The 19,538-nt window shown below is 45.2% G+C and overlaps 1 protein-coding gene across 1 annotated transcript in view; it reads left to right on the plus strand.

The window, feature by feature from the left end:
* Window positions 1-153: 153 nt before the first annotated feature.
* Window positions 154-19,538, plus strand: part of KCTD1 (potassium channel tetramerization domain containing 1) — a 46,231-nt gene continuing 26,846 nt past the window's right edge. Inside the window, exons 1-2 of the mRNA XM_054394725.1 lie at window positions 154-168; window positions 626-804. Of these exons, the coding sequence (XP_054250700.1) occupies window positions 154-168; window positions 626-804 (194 nt within the window). The remainder of the gene's footprint in view (window positions 169-625; window positions 805-19,538) is intronic.

The raw sequence follows: 19,538 nt of genomic DNA on the forward strand, positions 1-19,538 counted from the left end.
CGCCATACGTCGAACTTTTTAAATGGAAAATGTCTCTCTCAAAGGCTGTCGATGTCCAGTGGTCTGCAGTCCATGAGCAGTTGACTAGTCCAGGTGTTTCTGCTTCCGTTCCCGTGCTATGTGAATTGGGAATTCCGGAGAAGAGTGTGCAGGATGGAGGAGTTGAGGGTTTGTATCTCTGTTCTGACCGTGTGGCAGCGGCTGAGGGCTTGGGAAGGCTCAGGGAATCTACCTGGGGTCGTCCTTAATTAAGGGAAACGCTAATTGTTCTTGGTCTTTCTGTCTGCAGCTCTTTCTGTCAGAGCCTTTATCTGATCTTAAATACGAGAATGAGCTCTTTTTGATTTTTTTTTTTTTTTTGTATGGGTCCTCTGTCACAGCAGTGCTCAGGAGGAAGTTGTTTCACTGAAGGTGGATTCTGCTTTGTGGGGTTTGTCACAGCCCCACGGTGCCAGGCAGGACTCTGTAGAGCTGGATGGATTTTCAAAAGTGCCAAATATTTGCCTGTGCTTTGCCAAGATAAAAATCACCAGGCGAGACGATGAGAGGGTGCTGTTGACTCCAGACTGTGGGTTTCTGTGAGGTTTACGAAGGAGATCATTAACCCAGGTCTCTCTCTTCACAGGACAGTCGGCCCAATATGTCAAGACCTCTGATCACTAGATCCCCTGCATCTCCATTGAACAATCAAGGCATCCCCACTCCAGCACAGCTCACAAAATCCAACGCACCAGTTCACATTGACGTGGGTGGGCACATGTACACCAGCAGCTTGGCCACGCTTACAAAATATCCTGATTCCAGGTAACTTTCAAAAGCTTCTTCTTGCATGTCTTTGGCAACTCCTTTGCTTCCATTCCGTGCTTGGACCTCCTGGGGCTGTCTCAGGATGATGCATTTAGTGCCTTTTTTTGTTTCAAAAAGGAAATTAGGTTTCTTCGTTTGCGGGAGGGCAGAGCCTTGACTTTCCTTTCTCTTCTCCACTGTGTTTCAGACAAGTGGCACTCCTGCAAATCCCACGTGGATGTAACTAAAATGAAGTTGAGAGTGAAGAGCACTTCACTTTCCAGCAGCTAGAATTCTGGTTTTCTGCCAGGGCACCCGTTCTGTGGTTTATTACATTCAAAACCTGTAGCGATACTGCTTTTAAGTCCAAAGGTGGGGGTGTTGGGGTAGTTGTTTTGTTTCTTTTGGAACAGTCACTGCTCTCCTGGACTCTCAAGGTGTGATCTCAGAGGTGTCACTTGAGGTAAAGGCGAGGTTGTATGGAAGAAATAATATAGGACAGCATGAACTGAATGCTTTTTATAGAATCGTAGTAGTTTTCAGGTAATTAGGCTCTTAACTCTCACAACACCTTCTGAATGAAACGTTTGGGACTCTGGTACCTCACTGGTGTTAAGCAGATGCAAAACATCTGCATGCCTAAGTAGAGTATGGGGACAGGCTGAGAGAATTGGGGCTGTTCAGCCTGAAAAAGGCTTTGCAGAGACCTTAGAGCAGCCTTCCAGTACCTGAAGGGGGCTGCAGGAGAGCTGGGGAGGGATTGTAATGATAGGATGAGGGGCAATGGAATGAAGCTGGAAGAGGGGAGATTTAGACTAGGGATTAGGAAGAAATTCTTTCCAGTGAGAGTGGTGAGACACTGGAACAGGTTGCCCAAGGAGGTTGTGGATGCCTCCTCCCTGGAGGTGTTCAAGGCCAGGCTGGATGAGGCCTTGAGCAGTCTGGGTTGGTGGAAGGTGTCCCTGCTCATGGCAGGGGGTTGGAACTGGATGATCTTTAAGGTCCTTTCCAACTGAAACCATTCTATGAATCTATGAACTTAGAGTGGAGCTCTAAGAGGACAACAGTGTTCCACAACACTGAGCACACCACGTGTGGCTATTACGTGGTGGTGACAGCAGATAAACAGTGCAGAGCTACTGGAATTCCAGGAGTTAGGCATCAGCAGGTGCTGAGTGTGTGCACAGTGTTAGTTTATACCTTGCCCTTCAGCACCTGATCCTGCTCTGGAAGGAAGGTGGTGTTACTTTCATGGTCTTTCCACTTGGAGGAAGTTTTGGAGTTTCTTCATCCCTTGCCTTTCCAAAGGGTACAAGGCACGCTTGATGGGATGTGGTGGTGGTGTAAGCTGTGGATTTCACTGCCTCTGTGGTGCTGCCTACACAATCTTAGGTGGGACTGGAGTGGTGCCTCTGACACCAGGAGCTGGCAAGGCTAGAGGAAGGGAACATTACATATAGGAATAAGAAAGAGAAGGAGCTGGGCACATGGCCTTCCTTATGACAGCTTCCTCGAGGAAAACCAGGCAGGGGGAAGTGGAAGCCAGGCAGAAATGGGCACAAACCTGGAATACAAGAACTTCCATCTGAACATAAGCCATGCCAAAGCACAGCCCTGCCAGGAGAGATTGAATCAGTGTCTGGAAAACACTTGAACTGTTCTCTAAAACCCCAATCTGTTATTTTGGAGAACTTGTTTCAGGACCTGCTCATGTTGAGCCACTAGGGAGTTGTGCTTACATTGTGTTTTTTCACTAGCTGGAGTAGAGATAGTGTCTGCAGCTGGTGTGTGTGCAGTGTGAGAGGCTTTGGCTAAGACAAGCAGCTTCTGCTTCAATGGCAGATTCACTGGGGCAGCATATTGCTTTTTTTTTCAGTGAAGAAGCACTCAAAATGTCTTTTCTAAGAGTGTATGGTGGCACTGGAATTTAAACTTAATGTATTCCGTGTTCGACTGAACCGTCGTAGCACTTGAAAGTGGAAGCTCTGCCTGTAGTATCAAAGCCAGTTTAATAAATTAAACATTTTAAAGCTCTTCAGACATAATTTAAAGAAAACCCAAACTCTTGAGGTGCAGTCATTCTGTTTCAAGTTGTTCTGACATGCGTTTGTGCTTCAGTTCTGACAGGAAGTGTCTTTTGAACCCCTTCATGAGTGCATATTTTCAGTGCAGCTATTAGAACCTGGAATTCCCAGCTACTTCCAGAACTTCAGATTGATTTTCTTTCTTTCTTTCTTTCTTTCTTTCTTTCTTTCTTTCTTTCTTTCTTTCTTTCTTTCTTTCTTTCTTTCTTTCTTTCTTTCTTTCTTTCTTTCTTTCTTTCTTTCTTTCTTTCTTTCTTTCTTTCTTTCTTTCTTTCTTTCTTTCTTTCTTTCTTTCTTTCTTTCTTTCTTTCTTTCTTTCTTTCTTTCTTTCTTTCTTTCTTTCTCTCTTTCTTTCTTTCTTTCTCTCTTTCTTTCTTTCTTTCTTTCTTTCTTTCTTTCTTTCTTTCTTTCTTTCTTTCTTTCTTTCTTTCTTTCTTTCTTTCTCTCTTTCTCTCTTTCTCCTTCTTTCTCCTTCTTTCTCTTTCTTTCTTTCTTTCTTTCTTTCTTTCTTTCTTTCTTTCTTTCTTTCTTTCTTTCTTTCTTTCTTTCTTTCTTTCTTTCTCTCTTTCTTTCTTTCTTTCTTTCTTTCTCTCTTTCTTTCTTTCTTTCTTTCTCTTTCTTTCTTTCTTTCTTTCTTTCTTTCTTTCTTTCTTTCATTCTTTCTTTCTTTCTCTCTTTCTTTCTCTTTCTTTCTCTCTTTCTCTCTTTCTCTTTCTTTCTTTCTCTCCTTCTTTCTCTCTTTCTCTCTTTCTTTCTCTCTGTCTCTCTTTTTCTTTCTCGCTCTTTCTTTCTTTCCTTCTTTCTCTTTCTCTCTTTCTCTCTTTCTCTCTTTCTCTCTTTCTCTCTTTCTCTCTTTCTTGCTTTTCTTTCTTGCTCTTTCTTTCTTTCTCTCTCTTTCTCTCTTTCTCTCTTTTTCTTTCTGCTTTTCTTTCTTTTTCTTTCTCTTTCTCTCTTTTTCTTTCTTTTTCTTTCTGCTTTTCTTTCTTGCTCTTTCTCTCTCTCTTTCTCTCTTTCTTTCTTTTTCTCTTTCTTTTTCTCTTTCTTTCTTCCTTTCTTTCTTTTTCTTTCTTTCTCTTTCTTTCTTTTTCTTTTTCTTTCTCTTTCTCTCTTTTTCTTTCTTTTTCTTTCTGCTTTTCTTTCTTGCTCTTTCTCTCTCTCTTTCTCTCTTTCTTTCTTTTTCTCTTTCTCTCTTTCTTTTTCTCTTTCTTTCTTCCTTTCTTTTTCTTTCTTTCTCTTTCTTTCTTTCTTTCTTTCTTTCTTTCTTTCTTTCTTTCTCTTTTTCTTTCTCTCTTTCTCTCTTTCTCTTTTTCTTTCTCTCTTTCTCTCTTTCTTTCTCTCTTTCTCTCTTTCTTTCTCTTTTTCTTTCTTTTTCTTTCCTGCTATTCTTTCTTGCTCTTTCTTTCTGTCCTTCTTTCTTTCTCTCTTTCTTTCTTTCCCCACCCCCCTCCCTCCCCCCCGTTAGCAACTTCAAAAAGAGCAATTACTGAACTCCTTTGAATGTCAAGACAATGGCATGAAGCAATCATGATAGAGTAGTTTGGGGTTTTGTCTGTAAGATATCACTTTAACTTCTTTTTCCACTGAGGTTTGTGTGTGTGTGGATATATGAAAGGAAAAACTTCTTTGCTGTTTGGGTGCTGGAGCTCTGGAGCAGGCTGCCCAGGGAGGTCTCCTCTGGAGACTTTCAAGACCCGTTTGGATGTGTTCCTGTGTGACCTGCCCTGGGTGATCCTGCTTTGGCAGAGGGGTTGGACTTGATGATCTCTGGAGGTGGTTTCCAACCCCTACCATACTGTGATTCATTCTGTGATTGTCTGATGTGTGCTGGGTACAAATTCTCCAGTAATATGTGAACTTCAATCTAAATTATTGCTCAGAGCTTGACCCAGTCAGTCTGTACCTACAGCCTGACTTTGTTAGTGTTACTGAATTCAAGGCTTTGGTCAGTGTTGCTCCATGTTTTCTTTTCTACTGATACCACGCATGTGAATGAGATCAAAACCAAGGCAGGGTCTCATAGACATCATGGGGTGAGCTGAAGCCTCCTGAAGCTTTCTGTCTGTGAAAAAGAAGGTCTTGATTATCTTGCCTGAAAGAGCACTGCTCCAGGGATGAGTCAAGGCATAGGTTGCAGGCTGCAGCATCTAACAGGTTGAGACATGAAAGTCATTAGGCTTCTGACTCGTATTACATGTAGTCTGAGGGCCAGAAGCCTAAAAGGAACCTTTCATCTGTGGGCCAGGTACCAGAGTCATCTTTCTTTGTGAGATTGAAAGGGTGATATCCAAACCAGCAGCTCTGGAGTCACTGTGACCTGTTGCTGTAAAGGAGACCTCTCCTGATAGAGCAGTCTCTGCTTGGGAGCACGTGTGCTCTTCCTTCTCCTTTTGGGTTCAGTAGCCTCTCATCTTGTACCTCTCCCTTTTTTCTCCTTCTTGAACAGTAGTAGAGTAGGAGTTGGAGCGAGTACTCTAAAAAAAAAAAAAAAAAAAGGCTTCCTTAAATGCTATCAGGTAAAGACTTGTAGCTTGCAGGGATCATTTTCCAGCACTCCTTTCTTAGATCCCCAAAACTGGTTTGTGACTTGATATGTAAAGTGCCTGCTGCATCCATTCCTTCCTCCAGAGAAACCCAGGTGAGACTCTAACAGCATCTGGCTACTGATGCTGAGGCCTTGCCCTTTGCTGTGGGATGACCATTGAGGGGGCTCTTGTGACTGAAGATCCCAAGGAATCAGAGCCTGTCTGTGTTTGAAGCAATCCAACAGCTTGTCTGATAAGGGGTTTGAACTGAGCAATCCTAGAACTTTAAATTCTGAAGCTAAAATGATGCTAAAAAACCCAAACCCAACCCTAAATTCCTTGAAAAGCCCACCAGCAAAGAAGTCAAAGGAGCCCAGTTCCATTCCAGACCAAGGAGAACTTGGTGTTTTCACAAGGAAGATCCCATATGATTCTTTTCTTATCAGCAGGCTTCAGGTTCTCTGAAGCCACCAGTGAGACCATGGCTCAAAGGTGGTCTCATGCAGCTGAACAATACAATTTGCCAGGCTTAGGCTTCAAGAAAAGGAAATTAGAATCAGTTTATCTACCAAGATTAGGTCAGTCTGCTAAGAGAGATGGTGATTTTCTTTAAATGCCTAAGGAAGGGGCAGGTGTCCTTTTGTGCAGTCTCCACTGAGACTCTTGGCCTTGAGGCATTCACCCATGCAAAGACTGTTCCTCCTGTTTCTCCAGCATTCATCAGTACTTACCCATGTGTCCATGTGAATCAACCAAAGAAATAATTTCTCTTCTGAGATGAGTTTTATGGGGTTGGAATTTGTTCTGGTTTGAACTAGATTGTGCCTTCCTCTTCCCAACAGCTTTTGGTTTACTTCAAGCTGCCAGATTTGCAGGATGATGCCTGGAAACACTGAAATTATCTGTTAAAGAACTCAGTGGAATAATTTTATTATTATTATTTTCACAGAATCATAGAATAATTTCCGTTGGAAAAGATCTTTAAGACCACCAAGTCCAACCGTTCTCCAGCACTACCAAGGCTGGTGCTGAACCATCCCCCTCAGCACCACATCTCTGCCTCTTTGAAGCACTTCCAGGGATGGGGATTCAACCACCTCCCTGGGCAGCTTGTTCCAGTCTTTCAGAACCCTTTCAGGGAAGAAGTTTCTTCTAATATCCAACCTAAACCTCCCCTGGTGCAAATTGAGGCCATTTCCTCTTGTCCTGTCACTTGTTACCAAGGAGAAGAGACCAAATCCCACCTGGCTCTGACCTCCTTTCAGGGAGTTGTAGAGAGCAATGAGGTCTCCCCTCAGCCTCCTTTTCTCCAGGCTAAACAAGCTCAGTTCCCTCAGCTGCTCCTCACCAGCTCTGTTCTCCAGATCCTAAAAATACTTTTATTTGCAAATGCAGATGAAAAAAAAAAATAGGATCTTTCTGGACACTTTTCACTGCTCAGAAAAAAACTTGAATTTCTAGTCCAGGGAAGATGGACACAAGACGAGGCTCTGCCAAAGAAACCCCCACTCCCCTGAGAGCTGAGGCACGTCCATGCTTGTCCCACTGCTCCCTGTGGTCACCAGAGGGTCTGTGGAAAATAGGTTGAGGTTGTAGGATTCATGATTACAAGGAGAGGGAGCACAGGCCTGCTAGTTCTGATACTGGACCCTGAGCAGCCTTCTCTCCTTCTTCCAGTGCATTATTGTCTTGCAGCAGGCTTGAACTCTTTGCTTGGAGTCAGCATTCCTGTGTCTTCTCAGCCTTAATGCTGTCTGTGTGGTATCTACCAAAAGTCATTGTGCACCAGGCACTCAGCTGCCTATCAGAACTCCCTGGGAAGGTGTTTAGCTTTGATCATATGAGTATCAGCTGTCTGATATCTCTCTATCAGCAATATCAGCAGTGTTGTCTTTCTCATAGGTTCAAAGCACCTGGACTATTAATTAGTTCTGTCCAAGTCCATCGTGGACACCATGGCATTGGATTTGCCACATCCTGGATTTCCCACCCTGGAATAGGAAGATTTCATTATAGACCTTTCTTTGGAGAAACTTTTGGGGTAGCTGTTTGTGTTGCTCCATCTCCCATCTTGAGTTACTCCCTGCAGATGAAGATGGATTCTTCTTATACAGTATTTCACAATACTTCCAAATTTCTGCCCAGGGCTGTTTCAGGTTTTCATATGAACCAATCCATTCGTGTCCCAGTTTTCTTACCCAATCTTCACTCTCAGCCCTCAGGGAAATTAAATTTCACACACTTGGATCCAGTTAGGACACTGGCATTTTATTTTTTTTTTTTATTTTTGGGTTGCTAAGGGTTTCTTTTGCATCAAGAGCAAAGAATTACTTAGGAGAATGCCCAGACCACCCCTGACCTTTATTGGCAGTTGTGAGTAAGCCTTGGTAGACCTCCAAGGAGATGCCATGAATTAGGCAGGTCAGCACTGTTCCAGAGCTTTGGCAGTTTCTGTTGCCAGAGTTCCAAACTCAGACACCAACATGGCCTTTAGTTCAAACTTCTGCAGGTTGCAGCACTGTGCTGGAGCCTTCTGGTTCAGCTGGAGGTCTGTTGTGGAGTTCTTCACTCTGTAATGTCTTCACAAGAGCAGCCCTGTCACATCTTTCCTCCTCCCCTTGGACAGTACCTCTCAGACTGCTGCTAATTGTTTAAAGAAATCAATCCAAAGGTTTCTAATTAATGAGCATTGGGGGATTTTTTTTCAAGCAACTACTAACAGAGTGAGTGTTAGGGCATCCTTATTTCCACCCTCTTTGTTTGAATTCATCTTCCTGAATGGCACACCTCTATCTCTGGAGGTGTTTGGTGGTCTTTCTAGAGTAGCAACCTCCAAGCCTAATGAGGGGGTGGTTGTTAAATAGCCATGACACTGCAAGTAGTTGCAGACTACAGCAGGTTTGCTCCTTCAGAGAGCAAACTTTGTGTGCCAGCTGCAAAGAGCAAGCTTCCCTGAGAGCTCCCAAGAGCATGCACCAGCTGGGCAAGCTCTCTTAACCTGAGTGGTCCAAGGTGCAGGGGTTTAATGTGTTGAAACATTCCTGGGGGTGGGGGGGTGGAAGCAGAATAAGTTGGCAGAGGCTCAGCTTAATCTTTGCTACCTATCCTGGCTTGCTCACCTAGTTATTCACCTTCTGTGTTTCATCACTCCATTGCTGCATGGTCTTGTGGCATGGGGAAGGGAGAGCTTAGAGTAGGGAAGTACATTGACTTCTGGGCTTCCCAGTTCAAGAGAGACAGGGAACTACTGGAGAGAGTCCAGCACAGGCTACAAAGATGCTGAGGGGCCTGGAGCATCTCTGTGAGGAGGAAAGGCTGAGAGCCCTGGGGCTGTTGAGCCTGGAGAAGAGCAGCCCTGGAGGGGATCTGAGCAGTGCTCAGCAAGAGCTAAAGAGTTTGGGGCAAGAGGCTGGGGCCAGACTCTTTTCAGTGGTGTGCTGTGACAGGGCAAGGGGCAATAGGCACAAACTGGAACCCAGGAGGATCCTTCTGAACATGAGGAAAAAATTCCTTGGTGTGAAGGTGCTGGAGTCCTGGAGCAGACTGCCCAGAGAGGTTGTGGAGTTTCCTTCTCTGGAGGGATTCCACCCTTCCCTGGTCATTGTGATCCTGGGCAAGCTGCTGTGGGTGACCCTGCTGGAGCAGGAGGGTTGGACTGGGTGATCTCCCAAGGTCCCTTCCAACACCCCCTGCTCTGTAGTTCTTTGTGTGTGACTGTCACTGACCTGTTCTGTGACCCAAGGTTTAACTTTGCGCTTTGGTTGCTTCCTACCAAGGTTAACAAAAAATCAATTTGTAAAACGCTTTGGGATGATGACTGAAAGTGTACAAGATTGCCTTCTCCAAGCATAAATATTTATAACTGAGATGGAAACAGTTGATCATGTTGGTCCCATCAGCATTAGTTAAAAATGAAATGTTGAATCATGAGGACCAACCTCTCAGTACAGCGAGGCAGTACAGCTGTGCTGGTTGCTGAAACCACATCTACAAACTTGGGGAGAAAACAGAAACAGAACTGTGAATGATAGAATGATAAAATTGTTTTGGTTGGAAAAGCCCTCTAAGATCATTGGGTCCAATCATCAACCCAACACCACCATGTCCCAAAGTGCCATGGCCACACATCTCTTTAAGACCTCCAGGGATGGTGACTCTACCACCACCCTGGGCAGCCTGTTCCAATCCCTGACAACTCTTTCAGTCAATAAATTTTCCCTCTGTGCCTATATCAAGAAATTCAGAGAATTTACACAACTGATATTGTAAAGAGAAGTCTTTTGTAGCATGCATCTGTCAGTGGAGAGCTCAGAGGGCTATTTTCAGTTGTGGCTCAGCCAAGATTAATTGCATTTCTAGTTGTGTATCTTGAAATTAGTGCATATAATAGAATCCTAGAATGGCTCAGGTTGGAAAGGACCTTAGAGATTGTCTACTCCAACCCCCTGCCATACACAGGGATGCTTCTCAACTAGAGATGGTTGCTCAAGGCCTCATCCAACCTGGCCTTGAACACCTCCAGGGAGGGGGCATCCACAACCTCCCTGGGCAACCTGTTCCAGAGTCTCACCTTATGTTCTTGAACTTAAGGTGTGTATTGACCTCAGTTTGCCTCAATTAATGATCACCACAGGTTAGTCATCACTATTGCTGTCACTGTGCTGAATCTTAGTCCTGCAGTGTCAACTTGCAAGGTCAGCAAGTTGTTGCTGCTTGTGGCTGGTGACTAGGTGGAAGTAGAGGCATGATGAGATTAGCAGGTTTTCACATCAGGTGGTCAGTAGCTGGTGGTGAGTCAACACTGCAAGGGGCCATGGAGTTGCATCTTCCTGTTCTAAGTATCTGTAAGAGTGGGTTTGGGTATTAGTTATTTGGAAAATAAAAGCAGGCTTTTCTACTTGTTCAAAGCTCGTGCACTGGAAGGTGTAAAAAGACAGCAAAATCAAGACAGAGGATTGTTAGAATGCTCTTTGCACATCCACAGACCTGGAGAAGGTAGATGTGCAAATTTTATATTGCAGGGGTTCCTGCTGTGCTTAACTATGACATTTCCCCAATGGAAATGTTCAGGGGAATAAATGTCTACATTCAGGAACGTCACAAAGCTAAAGGCTTCAGCTCCTTATTTGTGAGGCTAGTAGTCCTCTGAAGTAGCAAACAGTTTTCTTGAGGGGAAAGAAGGAAATCCATATTGTCAGCACAGTTTATAGATTCCTGGAATGGTTTGGGTTGGAAGGGAACTTAAAGATCATCCAGTTCCAACCTCTCTGCTACAGGCAGAGACACCTCCCACCAGCCCAGGCTGCTCAAGCCCTCCTCCAACCTGGCCTTGAACACCTCCAGGGAGGGACATCCACAGCCTCCCTGGGCAATCTGTTCCAGTGTCTCCCCACCCTCACTGGAAAGAATTTATTCCTAATCTCCAGTCTAAATCTCCCCTTCACAAGCTTCAGATCCAGGCTTGTGTGAGGTTGTATGGGTTGGATCAAGCTGTAAACCATGGAGAGAGAATGTTATCAATAACTAGTTGAAGGGTCTGTGCTCTGAGGAATTCTTTCATTGCAAAAGCTGCTTGATATCAGCTCCATGGATAGAACATGGTCAGTGAGGAACTGTTTGTTGTTGTAGTGTTTGCACTTTCCTCTCCAGCAGCAGGGCTGAAGGCACCCATGCAGTCTTTCTCATTTTACCCAAACAAGGAAACACTTGGGAAGGAAAAAGGGAATGCTGAGTCTGTGAGTCTTGCTGGTCTGCAAAGGAAAACCCATTAGAAAGGCACTGAGGTGGCACTGGAGCGTTGTGGTCTTCAATCATTTCTGATAGTGTCCAGGTTTGAATCACCACAGTCTTGAAGTTCAGTGGTTTGCTTTGCCTTCTGCTGTACTCAGGCCTTGCACGCAGGAGCAGTTAGAACTAGGTTCTGCTCCTGCTCCCACACATAAACTGTTTGTATTTCATTAGTCTCTCACAAATTGCAGAGTAGTTGCTAGGCAAATTGGCATCCAGCACGCACGTAATAGCAGGAGTAAACATTTGGCTTCCAGTTTTACCATCAACACCCGGCCACCTCTTGGGTGTGTTTGGAGCTTTAGGATATAGATTCCAATTCCTGGCTTACTTCTTTCTGGTAATGATCAACCTTCTGGCTGGGTTTCATCTATGCAAGTCTGCTTGCCACTTAGGGATGTGTTTGCAGAGGTTGCATAGGAAATGGTGGAAAGCGTTTAGGACCCGCAGGTTATCTGCACTTGTAGTGCAAATAACATCCACGCTCGGTGCTGGCCAGGGGAGTGCCACCAGGACCTCTTGTGTGGATGTTTCCTCTAACCTCACTGGGCTGCAGTTTATTCAAATGCCATAACCAGACAACTGCCACCTGGCAAGATTTATTTTTCCTTTGTCTTTTGTTCTCCATCTTTCCCCTGAGTCTACAACTCTCAGGACGTTGCTGTCTCTGACTCCTGTCCTTGAATATATTTCTTCTGTCCCCATTCTGCTCTGAGCATCAATCCTGCTTCTGTCACCTGGATTCATTCATTGCTGTGTCTTCATTTCTTTTTCATCTACACTTTCCTGTCTCTGCTGGAAGGAGCTCACAAGTAGTAATAACCTGACCAGACGAAGGCACATTGCTTGCTTGCTTGTCTCTTTCTCCCCACACATCCTGGGGGTTCTGTCTCCTGTTAATTGGGAGCTTTCTTTGAGTAGCCAACAGATTTTAGAACTGTCTAAGATGATGTTTTCACTCCTAGTGACATCAAGGGAAAGGATGCTCTGAGACTCGTTGATATTGATCTCTCTCACTGAGTCTCTGAATCAGAAATCAGCTGTGATGTGTACATGAGCTTGGGCCTGTAGGACTCCTCTAGCACAGCTGTTTCTACACCTTCTTTGGACAATTTTCTAGGCACTTTCATAGGTTCATAGAATTGTTCAGGTTGGAAAAGGCCTTTAAGATCTGTAAGTCTGACCATTCTCTGTCTCTACCATGGCTGGGACGAAACCATGTCCCTCAGCACCACATCTCTACCTCTTTGAAACACCTCCAGGGATGGGGATTCAGCCACCTCCCCGGACAGCCTGCTCCAGTCTTTGAGAATCCTTTCAGTGAAGAATTTTCTTCTAATGCCCAACCTAAACCTCCCCTGGTGCAACTTGAGGCCATTTCCTCTTGTACTCTTGTTCTATCACTTGTCACTAGGGAGAAGAGACCAAGCCTCACCTGGGTCCAACCTCCTCTCAGGGAGTTGTAGAGAGCAATGAGGTGTTCCCTCAACCTCCTCTTCTCCACACTGAACCACCCCAGTTCCCTCAGCTGCTTCTCACCAGCCCTGTTTTCCAGACCCTTCCCCAGCTTTGTTGTCCTTCTCTGGACCTGCTCCAGCTCCTCAATGTCCTTCTTGGAGTGAGGGACCCAAAACTGAACCCAGCACTCAAGGTGCAGCCTCACCAATGCTGAGTACAGGAGGAAAATCATTGCCCTGGTCCTGCTGGCCACACTATTGCTGATAAAAGCTGGGATGCTGTTTGCCTTCTTGGCCACCTGGGTCCCTCAGCTTTGCCACCCCAGGACCCTCATCTGCTCCTCACCAGCTCTGTTCTCCAGACCCTTCCCCAGCTTTGTTGCCCCTTTCTGGAGCTGCTGTAGCACCTCAATGAGTGCTTCAGAGAAGCAAGGGGCTCCTGCAACACTTTGAAAGCATTGTGCTGAGCTCATAGGAATTCATCATGGCATGCTTTGTAGGGGCACATCCTTTAGGGAAGCAGTGAGCTCACAGTCACCTTCCCACCCAGTCCTTCCACTGCACAGTGCTGTGTAGCAGACACTGGCCTGGCTCAGGTGCTCAGAGCAATCTAGAGCAGTGCTCCACCTGGACTCGTTTATCCTGCTTCCAGCTAACTCAGCTGTGCCCATCTGGTACCCAAGCTCATTACAGAGGAGCCATCTTTGCTGTTTCTACTCACTGCTGTGTTCTGCAGAACAGGCACTTGGGGGAGGCCCTTCTGTTTCCATGAATCAACTCTCTGTTTGTGAGGGGTTGAAAAGGTGAAGGTGAGAGAAAAGATTACAGGGGCCCTGTACATAAGGTGAGGCATAGCTGTGTTAAATGCAGTGGGATATACTTCAGCAGTTCATCACATTATAAAGACAGAGAGTTCTGGGCCCCTCACTCCAAGGACATTGAGGGGCTAGAGTGGGCAGCCAGAGAAGGGCAACAAAGCTGGGGAAGGATCTGGAGCAGATGAGGGGTTTAGTCTGGAGAAGATTGAGGGGAAACCTCACTGCCCTGAAAGAAGGTTGGGATCCAGGTGGGGTTGGTCTCTTTGCTCTAGTATCAAGTGACAGAATAAGAGGAAATGGCCTGAAATTGTGCCAGGGGAGCTTTAGGTTGGAGATTAGGAAAAATTTCTTTGCTGCAAGAGTGGTTAGGGGTTGGAACAGGCTGCTCAGGGAGGTGGTGGAGTCCCCATCCCTGGAGGTGTTGACGAAATGTGTGGCCATGGCACGTGGGGACATGGTTTAGTGGCCATGGGGGCTTAGGTTGACAGTTGGACTCAGTGATCTTGGAGGTCTCTTCCAACCAAAACACTTCTATCATTCTATGATTAATTCTACCTCTTAGACCCCGGTGGGGTATTTTGTGTTAAGTGCGGCGTGCCTGTCAGTCAAATGCAGACATCATTGTCCTCTAGGTGACCTATTAAAATCCCATTCCTTTTAATTAAAATCCATGGCTGTGCTCTCATGCAGGCCAGAAAGGGTAAAACCTCCTTCCATGTGAAGCATGTTGCAGGTAGAGCTGTCCCCAGCCGTATGAAACACACGCGGAAGAGGAGCGATTGAAGTCCCAGCGCAGCAACATGTGGCTTGCCTTCAGCTCCTGCTGACAGGGAGGGAGATGGGGAGAGATAAGCAGCATCTGCCAGCACCACACCCAAACCCTTTGCATTCCTTGCCCAAGAAATGGCTCCTAGTCACTTCTGGTGGCGTAGAAAGCTGCAGTGCCCAGCGCTTGCCATAACTGTGTCACTTCGGAGGCAAGTGATGGATTGCCTCCTTCCACACCCCAGAAGTCTTCTTTGTGCTGTAATTAAGAAATAAAAGTGTTGCAATGCTGAATTGGAAATATTTGGTGCCATACAATGAATTTGTTTTGTTAGGTTGCCTGGATGTAATTGCAACAAACTCAGGGTGTTAAACCCCTGTCACAGGGCAATGGTTTCCTGCCCCAGTGCCAGGCACTGCTTTGCTTAGCAGCTCCCATTGCTGTTTTAGCTCCAGCAGCAGCAGTGATTATTCTGCTTCTGCAAAACTTTTTGGTTTTGTTTTGTTGTTTTTTTTATTTTCCCTAGTTTTATTCCCTGTATCACACTCTGAGTTACATCTATGTGGGAATTCTAACCTCAGATCTCAAACAGTAGTAGGAAGCTCTGCCATGCCAGAGAGGTTTTCCCCAAACCTGTCAGCGATGCAAGGGGGAAAAGGTGCTCCAAGGTCTGCCAGGACCCCTTCTCCCCATCTGAAAATTGATCCCTGGTGAACACTTTAGAGAGCCCTCAGGGTCTTAAAGCTTACATAAAAAATGAAAGCCCTTCCTGGCTCAGAGCAGCATAAGCAGTCAATACAACAGAGAAAAATGATCTTTTAAGTGTTTCCCATTGAAGCCATTATCTTGAGGGCCATGTGTGATGCTTCATCAAAACATCATCCTCTGTGATACATGGGGAAGAGGGTGAGGGGGATTTCAGAGGAAATGCTGCACTGCTCTCAGTGCCACAGGACAAGCTAAATATGATACAAGCCAGAAAATGAGAGCTGCAGAAAAACTGATGTGTTCCTGCTTATAACAAATTGAATTCATATTTTACATGTTGGGAACAAGCAAATGGTTCAAGAGAAGTTTTGAGTGCTTCTTTTGTAGGTATAAGAGTCCTCTTGGGCATCTCCTACAAAATTGCTTTGGTTTTGATCAGAATACAAACTTCCAGATGTATTTTTGCATTGTGATGCTAAAGAAAATATAAAGGAGAGAAGAAAAATCAGTGTTGGTACCATCAATGGATTCTAGCCTTGTTTGGAGGAAAGAAGAATCAGTGTTTGTACCATCAATGGATTCTAGCCTTGTTTGGAGGGAAATAAAATCAGTTTTTGTACCATCAATGGATTCTAGCCTTGTTTGGAGGGAAATAAAATCAGTGTTTGTACCATCAATGGATTCTAGCCTTGTTTGGAGGGAAATAAAATCAGTGTTTGTACCATCAATGGATTCTAGCCTTGTTTGGAGGGAAATAAAATCAGTGTTTGTACCATCAATGGATTCTAGCCTTGTTTGGAGGGAAGAAAAATTAGTGTTGGTACCATCAATGGATTCTAGCCTTGTTTGGGGGGAAGAAAAATTAGTGTTTGTATCATCTAGCCTCGTTGGGGGAGGCAGGGAGAGACTTGCTCTGTCATGAGCTAGAGTAGTGTTGAGTTTCTGGTTCTTGTGAGCGAGTGTCAGAACCGTTAGGTTTTAAACCCTGGAGTTTTGCAGATCTTTTGCCTGCTTGTACTAACACTTTGTATGTTTTCCTTAGAGTAGCAGGAAAGGAAGATCTTTGGTTTCTGTTCTTCTGAGATTGCAGAGTGGGTTGTTGTCTTTTTTTCCTCTGACTATGTGACTAGGAGCTGATAGTTTGCCGTGGGTGTTGCTTTACATCCTTATGGTTGCCATCCTGGATCATAAGGATCATAAGGATATTGGTAGATTATATACAATAAAGCAGAAAATAAATCAGATTTAAATTCAGCACAAAGAGGAGAAACTCTAAGGGGACCTTACAGCTAAGGGGATCCTGCAGGAAGGCTGGAGAGGGACTTTTCATGAGGGTGTCTAGAGACAGGACAGGGGAGAATGGTTTGACTCTTAGGGAGAGCAGCGTTAGACTGGAGCTGAGGAAGAAGTTCTTAGCATGAGGGTGGTGATACTGCCCATGGAGGTTGTGGATGCCCCCTCCCTGGGGATATTCAAAGCCAGGTTGGATGAGGCCTTGAGCAGCTGAATCTAGTTGAGAGGTATCCCTGCCCATGGCAGGGAGGTCAAAGTGGATGATCTCTGAGGTCCTTCCAACCTAAGCCATTCTGCAGTTTGTTTCCAATAACCAGTAGTACCAATAAGTCAGAAATGTTATTGAGGAAAAAAAAGTATCTGTGGGTTTGGAGGGCAAGGGGAAGAGCAAAGAAGCAGCAGATTTTGAATGCAGCTGAGCTGTCACACACAGATCCTTTGGGGTGTCCTCCATCTCCTTTGGTGAAAGGTTTGCTTAAATAAACTAAGCAGTAGGCAGTGGGTGTGTGCCTTTGCACAACAACATCCACCCAGGTGCTTTCTTGGCCAGGGTGATCCTAAAGGCAGAGTGCTGTCAACATTCCTAATTGGTTATTACCCAATAACACACACCCTCCAGTGTCTTGGGACTGCAAAACACTTTTTACCTAGCCTTCCTACATGAATAATGAAGCACTTCAAATATTCATCCCATTATAAGCAGCCTCTTCTCTTGACTGAGGGTTGCCAAATGCAATTGGACATACTTCTGACATAGAATTTCAGGCTATATCTGTGTTGGAAGGGTTTAGTCATAATTCTTGACTTCTGGGGAGAGATTAGATAACACCATGGTGGTAATTTATCCAGCCTCAAAAGCTATTGTTTGTTCACTTCTGCTGTTAGAATCTACTTTGCTTAGCAGGATCATCTCAGAGTTTTAGCAAAACATGGTTGAATTTTCTATATTTTGTACTTGGAGCTTAGCACAGGGAGCTGCTTACGTTCTGTTTGAAACAATCAAGTGGTGTAACAGTGTGAGAGCTGAAATTCCACTCCCCCCCCCCTGACAATAACCAGGCTAGTTCAGTCTGGAAGCAAATGCAAGCTGTGTTTACAAGCAAATCTACAATCTATGATGAAATGCAATGAATATATACAAATAGACACTATTCACAACATTTACAAATATATACAATCAACAGAAAAGCACAACCAAGCTCCCTTTGCTTCCCCCAAAGAGGGGACCTGCCAAGGAGCCTCTCCCCCCAGACCAGAAGGAATCCCCAGACCCTCCCTGGCAGAAGGCAGAGAGTTAAGAAGCAGAGAGGCTGTTAGACTCAGCTTGCCAAGGTCAGTGTGTTATCTTCAGCCAGAAAAGAAGAAGCAGCAGCCAGACAGAAGCCCAGCAAGCTCTGAACTCAGACCCTGACTGCCCAAACTCTGTTTTGAGTAGAGATTCTTCAACATTTCTCTCTCTCCAACAGAAGTGTTTAAAGCAATCATTGTTTTGCTTTCTTACACCCAATAGTGACTTATTTACATTCTTTTGCTTTCTCTGCTTGAACTTTGCAAAGAAAAATTAAAAAGACAGTTTCAAACCATCACAAGTGGTTTGCTTGATCAGGTGCTGTGGATATAGCAGCACATAACTGAAGTCACCATCCAGCACACCTGTGAACTTCTTGAGTATTTGACTGTATTTATCTTCCTCTTCTATCTTCTCCAAACATTTTTCTGCCCACTATTGATTGTCAGCATCTGATTTTCAACTTGGTTTGCTTCATATCCTCCAGTACCTGAAAGGGGTCTACAAGAAAGCTGGGGAGGGACTTTTTACAAGGGCTTGTAGGGATAGGATGAGATGGAATGGAAATGGATTGAAGCTGGAAGAGGCAAGATTGAGCCTGGAGGTTAGGAGAAAAATCTTTGCAGTGAGGGTGGTGAGACTCTGGAACAGGTTGCTCAGGGGTGGTGTGGATGCCCCCTCCCTGGCGGTGTTCAAGGCCAGGCTGAATGAGGTCTTGAGCAACCTGTTCTAGTGGGAGGTGTCCCTGCCCATGGCAGGGGGTTGGAGCTGGATGATCTTTAAGGTCCTTTGCAACCCAACCCATTCTATGAGTCTATGAATATCTTACAAATCTTCTCAAATACAAAATCCTCAGCTTTGCAGAAGATTCTTTTAATTTCATAAGTTTGATTTTCTCTACTTCTTCCATGAATAAGCCCTTCTCAATGTTAATCCTCCCTCTGGCCTTCCAAACCCTGATGTGGCTGTTGTGCCATAGCCCTTCTGATGGCAGTTTCCAGTGCTATAGGGGAGTCACGCTGGCTGCAGCATGCTGCTGCAGAGGAGAGCCCTGTGATGGTGACCTCATGGTATGAGATGGGACACAGACTCATAAGAATCACAGAACCAAAGAGTGGTAGGGGTTGTAAGTGACCTCTGGAGATCATCCAGTCCAACACCCCTGCCAAAGCAGGATCACCCAGGGCAGGGCACAGAAGAACACATCCAGGTGGATCTTGAAAGTCTCCAGGGAAGGAGACTCCACAACCTCTCTGAGCAGCCTGTTCCAGTGCTCTGGGACCCTCACAGGAAAGACAGAACAATGAAGAACATCTAACAGGGTTCTGTACCATGCAACAGAGCATGAAGCTGGTAGTGCAGTTCACATTCAGAAGTGCAGAGTTATTCATGGTGTCTCCAAACCTGTCTCTGAGCCTGCAGAGGCTCTGTTGGGCTGTTCCCCCCTTGGGACACCTTGGCTATGACTCCTCCAAGAGTGTTTCCCCCACAGGCTCTTTCTGTTGCTCTGAAGGACCTCAGGAAGAACTCTCTCCATTGGCCTTGCATGCCTGAATAATTATCTTTGCAGTGTGCTTCTGCTGGGAAAGGTGAGAGGTGATGAAGGCTTTGTCAGCTGGAAATTGCAAAGGAGGCTGCAGACAGAGCAAAACAAATGGGGTGAGGGCCTGAAAAAAGAAGTCAGTGAAATCTAGCCCTGATAAAGGTCAAGTTTGTTGTACACATTGCTGACTAAACCTCTGTCTGAAAGGAGGGCACATCCATCACAGCACAGTGTTTGTTTTCCTACTGACAAAACACTTGTGGTGATCAGGGAGCAGGGTGGGTGGTGCTGGCTCCCCTGCTAAGAAGTGGCTCTGCATGGTTCAGCCAGCAGGAATGTGTTCCTGTCAGCCTTCCCTCCTGCAGGGGCTGAGGTGAAGCCCCTTCTTTGTCTCCTGTAAGTGTCCAATGATAAAAAAACCCCACAAGGCAGTGATGTGCTCCCAGATCCACATGTGGACATTAGTTATACCTGTGCTCACAGGCT

This window comes from Indicator indicator, chromosome 31 (assembly GCF_027791375.1).
Source record: "Indicator indicator isolate 239-I01 chromosome 31, UM_Iind_1.1, whole genome shotgun sequence".
NCBI lineage: Eukaryota > Metazoa > Chordata > Aves > Piciformes > Indicatoridae > Indicator > Indicator indicator.